We start from the raw sequence: 17,376 nt of genomic DNA on the forward strand, positions 1-17,376 counted from the left end.
CTGCTGGGAGGACTGTGAAGCTATTTTAAAAAGAAGGGTTTCTCCTGGTTATTTTAGAAACAAGATCAGAAGCAGAGCAAAGCTGAAGCAGGAAGAAGAGATGGAGAAAAAAGGCAAAAGATGCTCAAAAGGATTCTGATAAAAGTCTTGGCAAGGGACCTCTGTGCAGGGTCCTCTTTCTTTACACAGAGCTCTGTATCTTTTGTACTGCCTACAGTATGAGAGATTGTTTTGGGAACCCTTCTGCAAAATCTGTGCTGATCTGCTTCAACTGTTTTGTACTGGTGCTGAGGGAGGTGGAGGGAAGCCGAGGCAGCGCTGCAGGGGAGCCCGGTTGCTGGGGGAGGCTGCCCTGAGAAGCAAGTGATCCCTCATGCTGAGGAAGGTCATGCTGACCCTACCTAGGCTCAAGTACAACATAAAAGGGCACTGGCTCTTCTGATGGATCTTAGCATGGAGGAGTGTTGTCCCAGGAATGGTTGGCCAGAGCAGACATGGGACTATTGCGAATATTCCACCTAGTAAATGTCTTTCACCTGTTAGCTATATATATATATTATGCTGGAAATAGAATCATCTTTTTCCCCCCACTTTGCTGCTGTTTCTTTCAGCCCACAGCAAATGAACAACCTTATGAAAAGAGTAACAATATTAACTCTGAAATCTGCCTTTATCTTTCTCTCTATCCAAACATAAACCCAGAGGAGCAATCAAAAAGGAGAGAAAAAGAACCTCTGAAAGGGGTTTAATAGCCACACTGCTCTTGAACATGAACAACGCAGGGAAGAGGGGAGTGTGATGCACAGAGACAGCACACACACACACACACTTGGAAGGGAAAATAAAGTGAAAGATGAAAGATTCAGGAATCAAGATAAGGACAGGGAGGGAAGATTCATCTATTATGGTCATGGGCAGAAAGCAGACTCCTTAGAGGAAGGAAAAAAGAACATTGCTTTAATTCAGACACTAACAACAACACTTAATGGACAGAGTAAGACAGTGAGAAGTATTACAACATCTTAAACTTCCCCCCACTCCTCCCTTCTTCCCGGACTCAGGTACCTAATATCTCTACCTCCTCCCCGCCAGTGGTGCAGAGGACAAGGAATGGGGGTGTAGCCAGTCCTGCCACTTCTTTCTCCTCGAGGAAGGAGGGGGAGAGCTTCTGCCATTCTTCTCCTGCTCCAGCATAGTTCCCCCCTTGCAGGAGACAGTCCTCCACAAACTTTCTCTGACATGAGTCCCTCCCACAGGCTGCAGCATTTCCCTGGCTGCTCTGGCATGGGTCACCCCCATGTGTTGCAGTCCTCCCAGTGCCAAACTACAACCGCCGGGGCTTCTTCTCCCCACAGACTCCCAGTCTCCTTCAGGTACGTCCATCTGCTCCGGCATGGGGTCCTCCACAGGCCACAGGTCAGCAGCTGCTCCACCGGTGACCTCCATGGTGGCAGTGTGGCAGCCCTGCCGTCTCACCACAGGCTGTAGGGTGGGTGCACCTGTGCTCCTCCCTGCCTTCCTCGTCCCTCCTTCCACTGACCTCAGTGTGCGCATACGTGTCGCAACTTCTTCTCACAATTCCCACTTCTCCTCCGAGGCTCCCCTTCTTAAATACCTTATGGCAGAGGCACAGGTAGTTGGCCTGGCCTTGGTGCAAACACAAGTCCAACTTGGAGCTGGGGGAGCTTCGAGAAGCTTCTCACAGGGGGACACTGCTGTAGCCCCATCCCCCGCTACCAAAAACCCCATCACTCACTCAAACCTGGGACACTGCTTGAACCCCTAAACTTTACATTTGCACTAGCAAAGAGCTGTCTTTGGGTAGGAAGGTGCATGCTACACTCTGTCTGGGAACATCTGGGGGGATGCTGCCGAGGTGTCACCTCCATCCTGCTCTGCAGCTTGTGCTGAGGACAGGCTCTGCCTTTGCTGCTTTCCATTCCTCCTGCCCCCTCCGTGGCTACTCCTGGGTCAGGCTTTGGGAATAAGTGGGTTGTTCACCTTATCCAGCCATTCCTAATTTCCCAGTCTGAGATGCAGATTTGTACAATAACTTCATATTCCTGAAAGAGGGTGAGAAGAGCAAGACACATCTTGTCATTGAGGTTCTTCACAACTGAACAACTAGGAAGAGCTGTAACGGCGTTAAGCATGATGTCCCCCTGTAAGACCACTGCAGTATTTTGAAAAAGAGATAATTACAGGATTTTATGTAATACTTATGTGTGATAGAAGTTTTTGGAAGAGTAGCAGATACTTCCAAGTCAGTCCTCTTTCTGTCTGCGCAGGAATCTCCCTGCGTCTTGCTCATCATTTGCTGAAACTGAGTATGACTCTACTTATACTGGCAACATTTATAACACAGGCTACTGAGCAAAATCACATTACATTATTTTTGCATCCAGGCTAGTAACTTGGGTAGGTGAATAGGTTATATTGTCCCAGTAACAAGATACCAAATGATAGGAGATTCCGGCCCATCCCTGGCAAGCAGTTGCTCTTGCCAGATATCCTCCCCATTGAGTATTTGTGCTCTAGTTTTTCTGCCATTGACTCTAGCCATCAGATCTTGATTTGTTTTTCTCAGCTAAAGAGCCTCATTACTCTCCTCTACTTTTCCTTGCCCAGCTTCTTAGATACCACCAAGTTGTCTTTTAATCTTTCCTTGAAAAAAACCTAACCACAATTGAACTCTTTTCAATGTTTGTGCTATTGAGAGTATTCATGAAGGATGATCTGACTTTTAGGAGGAACGTATGTGCAAAGCAGATATCCATGGCGATGGGCACCTATGTAAACACATGGGCTGACAGCTCCAATAAACACTCTCTTGCAGAGCTGTGGCAGGTCCATTCATCACATGACCTATACACAAAGTACGGTCAAACACGTAAGGTAAACAAACAGGGGGCAAAAAAGAGATGAGCAAAGAAATAATACTTTTCTCTGATCCCTTTTTGTTTTAAGAGGCTCTTGTGTTTCACATGACTATAGTAAATACATAACTTTGAGATAATTTTTGAGTGGAGTGCATCATTTGAAGTGGTCTGCTGAAAGATGTGCAGTAAATCAGTGGGAGAGGCAGGAAGGAAATCCATTTGGCTGATTCTTTGTCCACTTTAATATCTGTTGGCTTCACACTCCTATTGTTTTTGCCTTCACCCTTTATAATGTAGTGTCTCCCTGTGTGCTACTTGCAGGAGCCATACAGAAAACATTATCCCATTATTTTCCCAGGGAAAGAGGGAAAACATGCCTTTAAGGGAAACAAGCACACAACCTTTGCATTGCTGGCACATTGCCGAGCCCAAGGGCTGCACTTAATTTACATATAAATGTGCCCAGGATTTTAATCAGGCTTTAATGCACTCTGTTGTTATTTTTCACTTATAGTATTCGTCATGCATGTGGTGCTTGGTGAATCACATAGGGCAAATGAACTTGGAGGAATGCAGTGGCAAGCATATCGGTGGCACCGCTTTTTGGATTGATGGCTGGCTTTATTTCAGAGACTGCCCTGGGCTTGAGGAAGTGCTGGCTTCAGTCCTTCAGGGATACTGTAAAATCTGGCTGGGGGCGACATAAAGAGTTCACTTACAGACTGCTCGGTTGGATTGCAGAAATTGTAGAAATAGTAGTGCTTCCGTGGCTACAGTCCCAGCGGATGGGAGCATCTGTTTTTCTGTCTTGTTCAGAAATGTGTCTGCAAAATCTTGGAACTTTTTCTTTTTTAATCACTTTGAAATTTTCAGGATCTTTGCTGGTGTTTCTTCTTATTTCTTGATTTGTTTAGCGTAGTTGTCATTACCTTGTTCATGTTTCTCTTCTAATTAGCAAGCAGCTGGGAAGAGTGCACCACAAAGGCTGTCCAAGAAAAGCCTTAGAGCTGCTCCCAAAGGCCTCTCCTCCCCCCTGCTCTCCTGGCCCTGAAAACAAAGTTCTGTCTTTCTTTAGTATCTGTTAATATCTATAAGCTTTGAAGTAAGTGAGATCTTTCCTGGATTTGTTGTGGTTTTATGCAGGGATATTCTTGGCCTTTCCCATGCTTTCACTCAGCTAAAGTGAATAAGAGGCTAACTGTGGACTACCTCAGGAAATATTTTGCAGCTCCTTGTCCCAGCTCTATCAGCCTTTTTGCCTTTCATTTCATGGTAATGAAGAAGCAGTGCTGATAATCAAGTGTCATCATTAGTCTTCAGAGTTAACATCTCATACAAAGTTTGACATCCATCTGGAAGGTGTTACACATACCTACATAGAGAGATTGGTTAAATATTCAAGCAGCAGGTGTGTTCTTGTGGGTTCTAACTTTAGACCCATATTTGGTTACACAGCAAGGAGGCACTTTGTGCAGGACATTTGAGAGCACAGTAGAAGCTGCTCCTGGGGCAACGTGAGGGTTTCCATGTGGAAAATCTGAAAGCGAACAAAGACCTTCTTATTTATCAAGCTGCTGCATGGTGGTGACAGGTGAAATGACAAGACATATTGAGCAAAAGGAATTAATTTATATCTGGGACCTTTTAATAAATCAAAAGTAAAAAGAAGAACCAGTGTAGCAGACCCGTTGGCAGTTGCTAACACTTGTTCAATGATCCTTTCCTTCTGAAATACAGAAATGGAAAGAAACTGTTGCCAGGAGTCATAAAATGAAGGAGTGACTCAGGAGGTGGATTTATTATCAGCTCAGTATTGGTGAAATTCAGCTTCATAAACAGAGGTTAATCTGCTAAAACCTTCCGTGCTCTCACTGGGGGAAAACCCTACTTGTTTCAAATTTTGTTTAAAGATCTAAAATAATTCTTCTTGTCTTCTGAATAAATCAACATCTCTAGGAGCTCTAATGTTCATCATTTTTTGCCTCATCCTTGCCCACATGGATTTTATTTTATTTATCTGTTTCCATGGGGTGTCATTTATTATGGGCTCTTCTCATCCCTGCAATGTAATTTCTCTTCTGGACTTGTAGGCATTTTCATCACAGTTCACTACATATTTCACCCATGTTTCTACTGAAAGTCGTTACATATCACAGGCTGCTGCCGACAAGAATATTTAGAATACACTCTGCCTTTGTCCTCCAGCGCTGAATTACTCACCTTTGTTGAGTGAATAATATATCTGAGCAAGAAGGACATGGATCTGATGTTACTGGAAAAAGACCTAAGCCCATACATGGCTAGAACTGGTACTGCTCCTTTCCCCTTCCTCTCTATGTGTTTGATCAAATTATAGGAAAACACTTGGTTCAAACTAGCATTAAAAAACATAATAAAAAAATCCCAAACAAAAAAAAATTTAGAAAATTTTGAGAAAAGATGTAAGACAAGTGCAAGTATGTCAGGTATCTCTGTAACTGTGTGGTGAGTTCTGCGCTGCCTCCTGCCCAGAGTTGGCTGGGGGATGTCACAAGCCAGGGCCTGACTCCCTGGGGACAGGCAACATCCCTTCTGACTTGGTGGGCTTCTCTGTCTCACACCAGGGGTGTAGTCCCTTAGGACTGAAGTTACATCATTCGCTGCTTGCTGCTACCCCTCATGAAAGCAGTTTACTAATTTTGCTGGTAAACTTCAGTACAGGGTGTGTTCTGCTGTGAAAGGTCCAAGGAGGTTGGCACCGGCACTGTTCATAGCATTAGATATCAGAAGCTCTACCATACTCCCAAATCCATCCCTTCTGCTGGTGTCTCAGGAGCACAGGGCCATCATGGCTGCCCTTCAGGAAATGGAATAGATTTACCAGTTAACTTTTAAACCAAAGGTCTTGTCTGAATTCAGTGTCATTATTAATTAATTGCCAGATTTGATGCATAACTTGTAAGAGTGATGCTGAGGAGCAATGCAGATAAATTCCGTCTCAACTTTACATACCTCATTAAGAAGGGCTCCTGGTAGGACTCGTGAGGAGGATCCCTTCTTGGCAGCTGGTGCTCTGCAGAGTGGCTGAGCACGAGCCCACCTTAGCAATGCCCAAAGTCTGCCTGAAACACCTCTCTGCCTATTCCAGGGTCTTCAAAACTTTCCTAAGACTTCAGACCATCATAGAAACTTCCAGTGCAGTCTGATACTTAAGAAACCCAAAAAGCCAAAAGGCACACACATCCCTTATTGGTACTGATCTTAAAGCACCGCTTTCCTCAGATTAACTGATAACATTGTTCTAAGTAGCATCAAGCACATCTGAGATTAAATTCAAGTTTCCTGTATTCCTGTCTTGCCCTGAAACTTCTCCACCAGTCTCCATCTGCTAATGACATGAGTTAATAATGGTTTGCCAACTGTCCTTTTTAGTATATCTAAAGCTTGAGAGCCACCATATTAATGTAGCCCAAGATTTAATAACGCGGTATTAGGAAAGGAAAATGTTCTTGGTGTCATGTCCCGCGCAGATGAGGGGGACAAGTGTTGCAGAAGTGGTGGGAAAGTGCATTTACTTATTTTGAAGCTGGTGTGGTTGTGTGTGTGGTACTGGCTGATTTCATCCTCTGCATTCGTGGTCAATGTTCAAGTCAGTGGACGTTCGGATACACAAATACAAACAGGTCTTCCAATGCTCAGCGGTGTTTCTGGTTTAAGGACCCTATATCTGTTTTTACCTGTTCTGTTCATAGTTTTGGTGTTCATTTCAGGACCAGGATGGATTTCTAAATCACTTTATGCAGAAATGAGGTGGATGGAAGTCCTTCATGGCAGGAACCATGCGGGAGGTGGGGGTGGTACTTCAGTGGAGTGGTGGGTGCTCTCTGCCACTGTGTTATATACAAACACACTTTCTCTTGTGGTTTCTTAGGACCAGGTAGGAAACCAGCTGGTGTTTTCTTAAACCAATGCGTAGAGTGGCCAAACCCTTCTTTTCTCTGTGATAAAAGAGGAGATGCTGGTTGTCTAAGAGCTTCTACTATGTGAGCTTTAATTGCTTGTTATCCAGGTTTTTATCATTGTGCAATGCATGATCTCGTTATTAAATTTACCATCTGTTTTCTGAACTTGAATGGATTTTTTTTAAACTGCCACCTAGGTTTTCTTCTTTAGAAAGGGCACTAGCAAGGAGTTTGAAAAGAGAATCTACTTTTTCTTGTGCAATTCATTGTCAATGGTGATATCCCTCTCTACCAAGGTTTGCACAAGTTCACATCATCAGCAGAAAATGATGGTGTTTCTTCTGTTACTCTGCCAGCTGCAGTCCCAGCAGATAATTGGCTGTGACATTAGGACACTTATAAAAAGCCATCTTTTTTACATCCCCCCTGAATCTCTTTGGACAAAGGATTGAGGTGTTGAACAGGGTTCAGGGAACAATGCCCAAGTTCAAGTTTCTGTTTTCATTTTATGCACAACTTTAATTTTGCTAAGGGTAGAGTATTTCTTATATGCCAAACACATTTCTATAGTACAGCCAAATCAAAATAGATGTGATGTTTCATTGATCCCATTACTGATATCCTCTGCTTGCTGTTTTTTCTGCAGGAGTTATCTACACAGCAGATATTCTTGACCGTGAGACAACCAGATCCTACTGGTTGACAGTGTATGCAACTGATCACGGTGTTGTCCCACTCTACACTACCATCGAAGTCTACATTGAAGTGGAGGACATGAATGACAATGCCCCCCTCACATCTGAACCTATCTATTACCCAGCTGTCATGGAAAACTCCCCGAAGGATGTATCTGTCATTCAGATCCAAGCACAGGACCCTGACTCCAGCACTAATGAAAAACTGACTTACCGGATTACAAGCGGAAATCCTCAGAACTTCTTTGTAATCAATCCTAAAACAGGTAACAAAATCCTGATGCCTTATGATGGTGGGAAAATGCAATTTAAATATTTATCAGCTTGTTCCCCTTCAGGATCTGCTGGTGTTGCATTGCTTTCCAAACCTCTGTTTCCTGGTTAGTTGTGTGTCTAGAGCATCTTGTGTGTGTCCAAAGCATTCTCTTGTGCATCGGTACACAAATGCGCTGGCAGATGATGTGCTACAGATGTGCTGCTGCAGCAATCACTCTTCTGTAGGTCACCAAATGCCTTCTGACTGTTGCTTATTCCCTGTGCCTATAGGAATGAAACTTTGCTACACTGACTCTGCAGAGCAATGCTAGGAAGCAGATTCAGGCTGTTGTAATTCATGGAGTGGTGTCTTGTCCTTTGTAATCTGGGGTGTGATCCCTGAAGTGAGTGCCATGACTGTTGTCCAGCACATGTAACTGGGCTCCACATTACAGTAGCTGGATGTAATTCTATAGCTAGTTTTATGCAAAAAGACAGTTTATATAATCTAAAAGCCCCTCTGGCCTTTAAAAAAAAAATATCTGGGTTTACATTGATTTGTATCAGCTGAGGATGTAGCCTGTGGGTGCATTGTCGCAGATACAGTTTTCAGTTAAAGTGCTGCTGCTGGCTGGCCTGACCCCGCCATGGTGGAGCATTGTGCCCATGCAGACTGGCTCTGTGCATCTCTCTGCCCTTGGTGTCTTTGCTGAACCAGCTGTCCCCAGTGCCCAGCTGAGGAAGAAATGGCCCTAGGAGACCTAGCCCAAGGTTGTGGATGCTCTGCTGATTGCCTACCTGTGCTTGGCCACAGGTGGTCCTTGTGCCGGCGTGTACCTGGCCAACCCTTGCTCTTGGGGACCCTCCAACATGGTCCAGGGCTAAAGAGTCGGGGAGCTCTTTCACAGTAATAGGCTGATTTTTACCAAGGATTCACACGGGTCTCATGCTGGTTGTGATGCTTGTTTTGCTCTGGGGTTTGGATTTTTTTAAAAAAAAATTATTTATATCTGCTGTAAATTTATAAACAGCTAGAAAACCAGAAAGAATAGACCTGAGAGGGAACATCTTTAATGTGGTGCAGAAAAATTACATTCTGTAAATAGGTTTTCAACATTTGGCTGGGCAATCCTATTGCAATGTGTAGCATAAGAAGGGGTCAGGATCTTTTCAAGCATAAGCCCAGGTGAAGAATCATGGAGCATGTATAATCGCTGTGTTCAATCTGCTAAGCCCTAAGGCACATATCTCACTTATTTTTAACACTTGAAATGGCCAAAGATGGCTCTTCCATCTGCATCCCTTCTCCCCCTCCCCACCCCATAAATCCCATCTGGGCAAAGTAGCAGAGTTAGGACTCTGCAGTGTTTAATGCCTGTGCTTCCCTCCTGTCCACACAGCAACCTGCTCAGCACAGCTCCGCTTACCTGCACGGTGACCGGGCTGAGGCCATGCTGAGGACCAGAGGTGGGCCTGATGCAGCCCCCCCCGACACTAGCCTGGCAGCACGGCGTGTGGGGTGGCTCGTCCTCCTGCCAGAGCAGCGGGCAGGGATGCTTTTCCCAAAGAAGGAGATCTTCCCCACAGTTAGCACTGAAGATGGGTCGTCTTCATTTTGCACTGAGGAAATTGGTGTCTGAGTACTTAAAGGCTTCAGGATGAGTAATGTTTCTGCTTGGGCAACCCCCAAAGGGCCCCCATTGCGTTCAGGCTGGTGGCTGGCTGGGATTTGTCATAGAGGAGATAAACCATTTCCTTCTATCCACCTCAGTGCCAAACACAGAGAAGTGAGAGCCGGGCAAGGCAGCCTCTTTTAATTTGTTTTTGCCTTTGAAAATGATGGAGCTGATAGAGTGTGTGTGCATGGAGATGCCTTGTGCCAAAAGAGAAGTTTGTCATTTTGAACACAATGACTTTGATCTCTCTTGGAAAGAAAGTGTCGACGTGTGGTGAGGTCTGCCTGCCTGGCCTCAACATCAGGAGGCTTTCTCCAGATGGGATGCTGATGTCTGAGGAATAAAAGCATAATGGATTTCCTAGAGAGTGCCCTTGGGGGTCTCTGGCCAGGCTTCTTTCAGCCATCTCCCTGCAGTGCACTAGTTTCTCTAAAACAGCGTTTTACACTCTGGTTGTTTTATACAGGCAACTTCTGCGCACACAGAGGAAGTTTATAGCTTGCCGGTCCCATATGCTCGCTGGGATTCAGCACAGCAGTAACTCACGTAGCGCTTTGCACAGCAGTCCTAAATGTGGCAGTGTGCTGTATAATCAAGACAAAAAGGTTTAACGTGAACCCACATATGCGGCGATTGCCACATACGTGGGTTGAGCAAGCGTGCTCCTGCTGCTGGGGGAGAGCAGTCATTTGTGAGAAAGGGGATCTTATACTTTCTGTGTCACTTTGGAAGTTTAAACAGTGCCAACAAACTGACATCTCACTCCTGTGACTAATCAGGTGCTGAGAGGCAATGCGAATGCAGCATCCCACATTTTTTACATCTTTTCATGGGAATAGGAAGAAGTTGGCCTCCACTAGAGATGGGGAGTTGGCTGGAGTGTATGGATGCTCATGGGGTACTGAGAAGTTTCTCTGATGCCTAACTGATTGGGCTTTGCTAATGTTCTCAGGGTTAAATCTCTAACAGCTAGAAGTGAGTATCCCCTAAACCCAGATTATTCAGAGGCTCAGGAAGACAGGTGGGAGAGAGGAGTTTGGGATCCTTCACCGCAAAGCAGCATGGATCATGGTTCGCAGAACACTTCCTTAGATCACCTGGCTATATTGCAGCAAGAAATCTCACACTATTTCTGGAGAATAAGGACTCCTGTGCTCTCCTTCTTGTTTTGAGGACTTGGTGCTTTGTCCCAACAAAGTTGGTTTTGTTACAAAGCGCAGAGTGCACAGGGCATGTCATAGCTTATAGCATGTGTCTGGTGGGTGGGTGCTGTTTCATACATTTCTGCCTTGACTCCAGAAAATGCGGTTATCTGCAGCCTGACCAAGGTGAATAATCCTGTGTTCTTTTTGGATGGTTCTTGCCATCACAAAGAGGAGTGCCCTGGGCAGTGCTGCACCCTGCTCCTGGCCTGCCTCTCTCTGCCTTTGCACAGTCTCGTGCTCCTCAGTGACTGCTGGAGCTCAGCAATGACTGTGTTTGCCATGCTCTGGAGCTCACTTTCGGTCACTTTATAGCTCATGAAGGTCATGCAGATTTCTGGAGGCATTTCGTGTGTTGCCACCTGATCAAGGCATCAAGCGGGAATGTAGGGAGCTCAGGTCCCATTCCCAGTTCTGATACAGGACAGTAATTGCAGCCAGATCTTACAATGTTAATTTATTATCTGTATAGTGGAAGGAATGATACTCCTTGTATGCCATATCTGTAGGTAGAAGAAACTTTTTAGTAGACAACCTGTCACTTCCTACTTTTTTATAGACTGGCACATCTCTGGATAGCTATTTTAGGTACCGTTGAGCTGCAAACACATCACATGCATTTGGATCTCTTTGAAGGCAGTGTTCAGACCTTTCAGGATTATCACTTTCTCTTTGCTCTCTTAATTTTTGAGAGAGGAAAAGCTGGTCCTGCAGGAGCCAAGGCCCGCTAAAAAGCTGCTCAGGACAAGACTTTGGCACTGAAGTCACCCTGGGCAACCTGTGCTCTTGCTGGGGGCTGGTTCTGCTGCAGGAGTGCAAGTGCACAGGGGTGGCAGGGGCTCTTCCCTGCAGGCTCAGGGTTGATATGGGTGCTCGGGGGTAGGAGGATGGGAACATGAACACAGCTAGACAGTTATGCAAAGACAGCGTGGGCAACCTCCCATGAAAATCTTTGCTTTCTCACTTCAGTTGTTTTTTTAACATACAGCCAAACATCAGCCTGCACATCAGCATGGCACTTTTATCTCATGAGCTGATATTCATAGGTACAAACATAATGTCGCACATGAGTATATGTGAAACGATAAACCATCCATGCTTCAGAACAAGGCAGCCTTGTTCTGCAGTCTGCTGCCTAAATTTAGAAGGGCCAAGAGAGCAAATTGGGATTTTTCTTTATAGTGGGCAGGAGGTATTGAAAGGCACAGATTTGTGAGGGCGTAGGTAACATGTTTTTCTAATAGATGAAGTGATTCTCCAGGTTACATGACCACAGGGAAAGGCATCCCCTGTACGTTGGTTTCCCAGCCATGTCACCCAGCAGCGATGTAAGTGTTCCCAGTGCTCGGCACCTCCAGCAGCCATGGCTCAGCCTAAACCCTGGTGTGGCTGTTGGGGGAGCCAGGGGTTTCCCTCTTAGCCTGACTTTTAAGTTGGGGAGGGCTCAGCCTTGCTTTGGCAGAGCGTGGGGTCATAGGGATTTGCTCCTTGGTGGGTGGTGTGAGATGGGGCTGGGAAGGAGGAGGAGGAGGAAGACAGAGCCACTGGTGGAGTGGCTGTGCTGACCGGCTCCCAGATGAGCCCATGGGAGTATCACAGCTGCCCCAAGCTGAGTGAGCTATTTTGGGGTGAGAGGCATGTGGAAGAAGGTAAATAAAACAGATGATGGAGTTAATAAAAAAAAATTGATTGATTATGGCTGTAAATTCTTATTTTTATTTCATGTATATTGCTGTTAATTTCACAGCACAGCACAGGGGTAGTTTACTGCATTGATTTATTACTTTTCTGTGCTCTGAAGAAAACAATGAATTTTAATTCAAACCATTACATTATTTTGTTTAGTGTTGTACATATATTGGACAAACCCAATAAGCCTCTCTTCAGTCTTAAGTACATTAGATTAAGAGATATTTTAACTAACATGACAGCAGACCAAATTTCACTCTCTTGCACATTGATGTTAATGAACTTACTCTAAAATTATGCTGGTGTGTATGAAAAATTCAGTTACACCTTGCTTAGTCTCTTGCTAGCACTGTTTAAACAGAGGCAGACCCCTGACAGTCCCAAAATAGTATTTGCTGCGGTATTTAAGGCAGGATGCACTGGTGGATTTAGAAATAGTACATGTAGGTCAGTATATATTTCCAGCTCAGAGATTCAGCTTCTGGAAGTTGTCTCTGAACTGTCACGTCTGCACCTAGATTTGGAAACAGACTGGATATTTTCATGCTGAAGTAGTATTAATATTTATATAAGCTATTATGGGGTTAGTGAGTGTCAGAATTTAATTGATATGAAAGCTACTCTCCTCAGTAGGCTGGGCTTTGCTTTCTTGTGCGCTCGCTAAGCCAGCCAGCATAGGATCTTGCTGGGGTTGAATGCCACATTTGCCCTGACATAGCAAAACAGTGCTTCACCCTCCTGCAATACATCCTGATTTTTATGGATGCTTTTGTTTGGTTTGTCCCAAGAAATCCCCACACATGTTCTTCGCTCTCACAGACTGAGCCAAATCCAGTGCTCTTGCTCCTGCACTGTCCTGAAGGTTGCCAGCAGTATAGCTTCTGAATACACGGTGCCTCTTCTCAGCCCAGAAATAAAGGTGTGCCAGAGAGGAGAGAGAAAGAATAGTGGTTTATATATTCAGGAGAGCACTTGAACTGTGATAAATTTTTGTTCTCCAAGGCCCATGTTTGCCATGTGTTTCCAGCAGAGGAACAAAATCTGTGAAATAGTCCAGAATTTTTCAGTTCTGCTGGGATTTTACAGTAGATACCATCTCAAGGGGACACAGCTTACTCTGGGAGGCAAACTTGAGTGATTTTAATAATCCAGTTATTATTGTTCCTGCTGTGCTGTAGGTGATGCAAAAAGCCATATGGACAGCGAATGGTAGTCCCTGCAACAGCCTTGCACATCTTTCAGGCTTAAACCCAAGTCGCATTGCATGACGAGTAAGACTAACATACCTTGGTTCTGTAGAGAAAGGGGCATTTAAAATCTTCCACCATGTCATAATTAAAGAGAAATGCCAAACTATTTGAAAAGATTAAACAGAATAACTTCTGATGACATTTCTAACGAATATATCAGTATCAAGCAATACTTAGTAGTACCTTGGTCCATTTGTCACTGTTCTTCTAAGGGGCATTTAATGCTTTTAAAAGTCTGTTCTTCAAGAATGGGCAGGTTTCTAAGTTCACTGACCAGCAGTTCTCCCATCTCCCACCCCATAATGAGGGTTGGCTGCATCAGTAGGGGACGTTCCTGACATTGCAGTTAATGCTGCGCATCCTGCAAAACTCTTAATAAAAACTTCCTCTGAAATAACATCCTCAGAAATAAGATCTTCTTTATTTTGTAAATAAAGGCCTTTAGGTTTTTTGTTTGTTTGGACTGTGTACTCCAACCTGCTGCCTCCCTCCAGAGTGCATTTTAGGTGCTGTAGTGAACAATTTGGGAAGTGCATGTGTTGAATTTTAAGGGTGTTGTAGATCACCTCCCTCCCACAGGAGGCTCCTTTTGAAGGGCACCTGGTGGCATCTCCCGCACATGCCTTGGCCACGGAGCCCTGTTTGGCAGCTCTGTGTGCAATGTAAACTGGCTATGCAGATCACGTGATGCTCACTGCCATTCATCCTGTAAGTGTCCCTGCAGTCCAACTGACCTGTCCAAGACCTGCCCTTGCAGAGGTTGAAAACATTGATTGTAAGTCTCTTCAATCAAAGGTGAGGAATTGGTCTCCCTTCCTTCTGTGATCTCTAACATTGTTTATACAAATGCTGAGTTCGCCAACAGTTGCAGAGTCCAGCCCAATATATCTGCCACTGATCTGTAACTATATATAGCTTAAACAGATTTTCACAATGTAATTCCCTTAACACATTAGCTGGCTTCCACTTTGTGTAATTTATGTCTTATCAACACATGCTAAATGATCTACTCTCTCTCTCTTTTTTTTTTTCTTCTCAGTATTATTTAGAAGTGTGGCTCTTAATGACTTCTTTATAACATGCTTACTGTTAAAAATCAAGCTTCTGAGCATTTTAAAAGCTTCAATTTCTGCTTTGGGGTAGCTCATTGTTAACTAGACACCAGTGGTTTGAGCCCAGGGTGAGCAGCTAGCAAATCAAAGGACAATCGATGTTGGAGCTATGTGCTTAATCACAGTGGGACCTAAAAGCCTGCTTCAAGGAACTTGTCGTAATAACAATAATACTAGTGATAATAATAGTAATAATTAAGGGGGGGAAAAAAAAGGCAAACAGGAGAGAAAGGATGTAAATCATCAAGTCCATCTTCTTGCCAGGGCACATTTATTCCCTGGAGTAGATGTTCAATTAACTCCTGAGCTGCAGCCCAGCAGTGACATGAACTCTTCTTTTGACTTTGAGTGAGTCACCTAAACTCACTGTTTTTCTTTTTTTGTGTAAGTGGAAATATTTTCTTACCTCATGTGATTGTCCTGGAAATTAATTCACAGTAGACAGTTTGCAGCTCAAACAGGCTGTGGAAATGCAAGTTATTGATTTTTCAGGCATCTCAACATTAATAGACATCCGCACAGAGTCATGTATTCATAGGCGTATAAAAAGAAAGAGGAACATCACTTTTGAAATGGTAAGATGAAAAGGAATATAAAACTTTTTTAGATTAAGTAAATCTAGTGCCAGACCACTGATTCCACTGAAAATGAGAAAATTTTTGCTCATCCAGCCCATCTCTTTCCTCCTCCCTGGCAGTGGTTCCCTCCTTACTCTGTATGTGTTATCTGTGGAGGGGATAAAGGTGTGAGCTGTGTCACCTTAGTTGAGGCTACAGTAATTCTGCTATTAATAAAATAATAAATCCAGCTTTATCATCTCTCCTGAACAGACCTGGTTTCTCCTAGCCGTGGGTTTTGATTCATGAAGCACTGAATACAGTTGAGATTGCTGGATGTCTCAGGTATCAAGTGCCTCTTTTAAAATGGCATTGGAAGATACAGTACTGCTCATAAATGCCATTTCTTTGTAATCAGAAGATTTAAACATAGCTTATAGAATTTTAACCTTTCTTTAGATCTCCGTGATGACCTTTTTAGTTCTCTTTCACAGTAAGAAGCTTCAGTAGTATCCCCATTGCCTTGACTGGACCATTGTGTCCTCACTTACTCAGCGCAATGTCAGTTTTAAACCTGAACTCCCCATTTGCTTCAGTAGAGACTTAGGTCTGAAGGGCAAGAGTGTGGTGGGGGCCACTGAGACAGTGTTTGTGATGGAGAACATTACTCCTTGATAACCAAAAAGTTCCCTCCTGTCCCACCTCAGTACCCATTCCGGAACAGCAACGATTTTGCCATTAATCCTATAAATTTATATTGTTGTACATTACAGCAATCATTTCTTATTTTCAAAAACATCAGCAGAGCAGATCTTCTGTCCTGTTCAGAACTAACTTGGTCTATTAGCTGTGAAACTGATTTTTCTACCTTGCCTGTCAGTCTAGTTTCTCTATTCATAAATTTCCAGAAGCCATGACTAGTCAGAGCTGGTCAAGAAACCATCTACCTTTTTCATATGCTGCACTATTCCTTCACTAATTTGTAATTAGGGCAGTTGCATTAATTTCCAGGTAGCAAAATACTCTTGATAGAATTATTATCAATGACAGAAGCGTAATTGAGATCACTGGGTGAAACTGTGTACTGAGTCACAACCCTGTTAAATGTATGTACAATGCATATGCTATGGATACTTATCATACCCCTCCATACATTATGATGACAATAGCAGTGAATGCCCTGGCACTACAGTAATTGCTTGTGGTCCAAGCCTGAACTCTGGAAGGGGGAATTAGGTTGGTGAGTTAAGGATGCTGAGATGTGGAGCCTGTGAGCATGGTGTCTGGCACAGGGGGTATGGTTGTGGAGAGGGAGCTGCCAGGGAGGAAAATAAAGCTGTGATGTTAGCCCAGATGAGGTGAAGGCTTGGATGAGGGAGTGGAGGGAAAGTTGTTTTTATATTTTCTTTTTATTTCCTACTACTCTTTAATCAGTCGAGTAACTTGCATTTACCTTTGCTCAACAGTCAGAGGTGCTATATGTGTCTATGATGTTGGACCCTGCAAAACCCAGGCAGAAAATACTGAATCAGCATTTTCCCCTTTTGCTCCTTTGCAATGAATACACTCATACTGTCATCTTAGGACAGGCACTTTTACTGGCTTCAGTGATGTATCTTCACCTTATTGTGTGAGCATTTTCTAATATCTCTGTATGGATTGGAAGTTAAAGGCAAGGACTGTAGCTATAGTTTACTCTCAGTTTACATCTGATCCTTGATACAAACAAAAAAAGATGGAAATATTTTCTGTCTGAGAGAAAGAGCTTGACCTGCGGTGCATGTGAATATTTAAAAAAAAACTAGCTGGGAAATGGGAATAGAAAGAGAAGGCAACTGTGAAGACAAGTGTATTTGTATAAGCCATCATGACGTCAGTAATCACCTACTATTAATTCTTCTTTGTCTTCTGTCACAAAGGAGTTTGTGTCAGCACCTACTAAGCCTCCAAAGCCTTGTCACCTTGCAGTGCAACTGAACTGGTCTGTTCAAAAATCAAGGTTAGCAGTGGGTTTGTGTTATTTTTCCTTTTCTCTCTGACTCTCTCCATCAGAGTTATGCTGTTATAACCAGAGATAATTATTTTCTGTGAAATTACTCTCCCCTCTCCTTCCCCCTTCC

At 43.8% G+C, this 17,376-nt stretch overlaps 1 protein-coding gene across 12 annotated transcripts in view; it reads left to right on the forward strand.

The window, feature by feature from the left end:
* The window catches only part of FAT3 (FAT atypical cadherin 3), a 409,192-nt gene that overhangs the window by 180,560 nt on the left and 211,256 nt on the right, over positions 1 to 17,376 (forward strand). For all 12 annotated transcript variants that reach the window (XM_026843787.1, XM_026842179.1, XM_026845464.1 and 9 more), the window contains exon 3: positions 7,467 to 7,781. In XM_026843787.1, the coding sequence (XP_026699588.1) occupies positions 7,467 to 7,781 (315 nt within the window). The remainder of the gene's footprint in view (positions 1 to 7,466; positions 7,782 to 17,376) is intronic.

The sequence above is a fragment of the Athene cunicularia genome (genome assembly GCF_003259725.1).
Source record: "Athene cunicularia isolate RWA chromosome 1 unlocalized genomic scaffold, athCun1 chr1_part1, whole genome shotgun sequence".
Classification (NCBI taxonomy): Eukaryota; Metazoa; Chordata; class Aves; order Strigiformes; family Strigidae; genus Athene; species Athene cunicularia.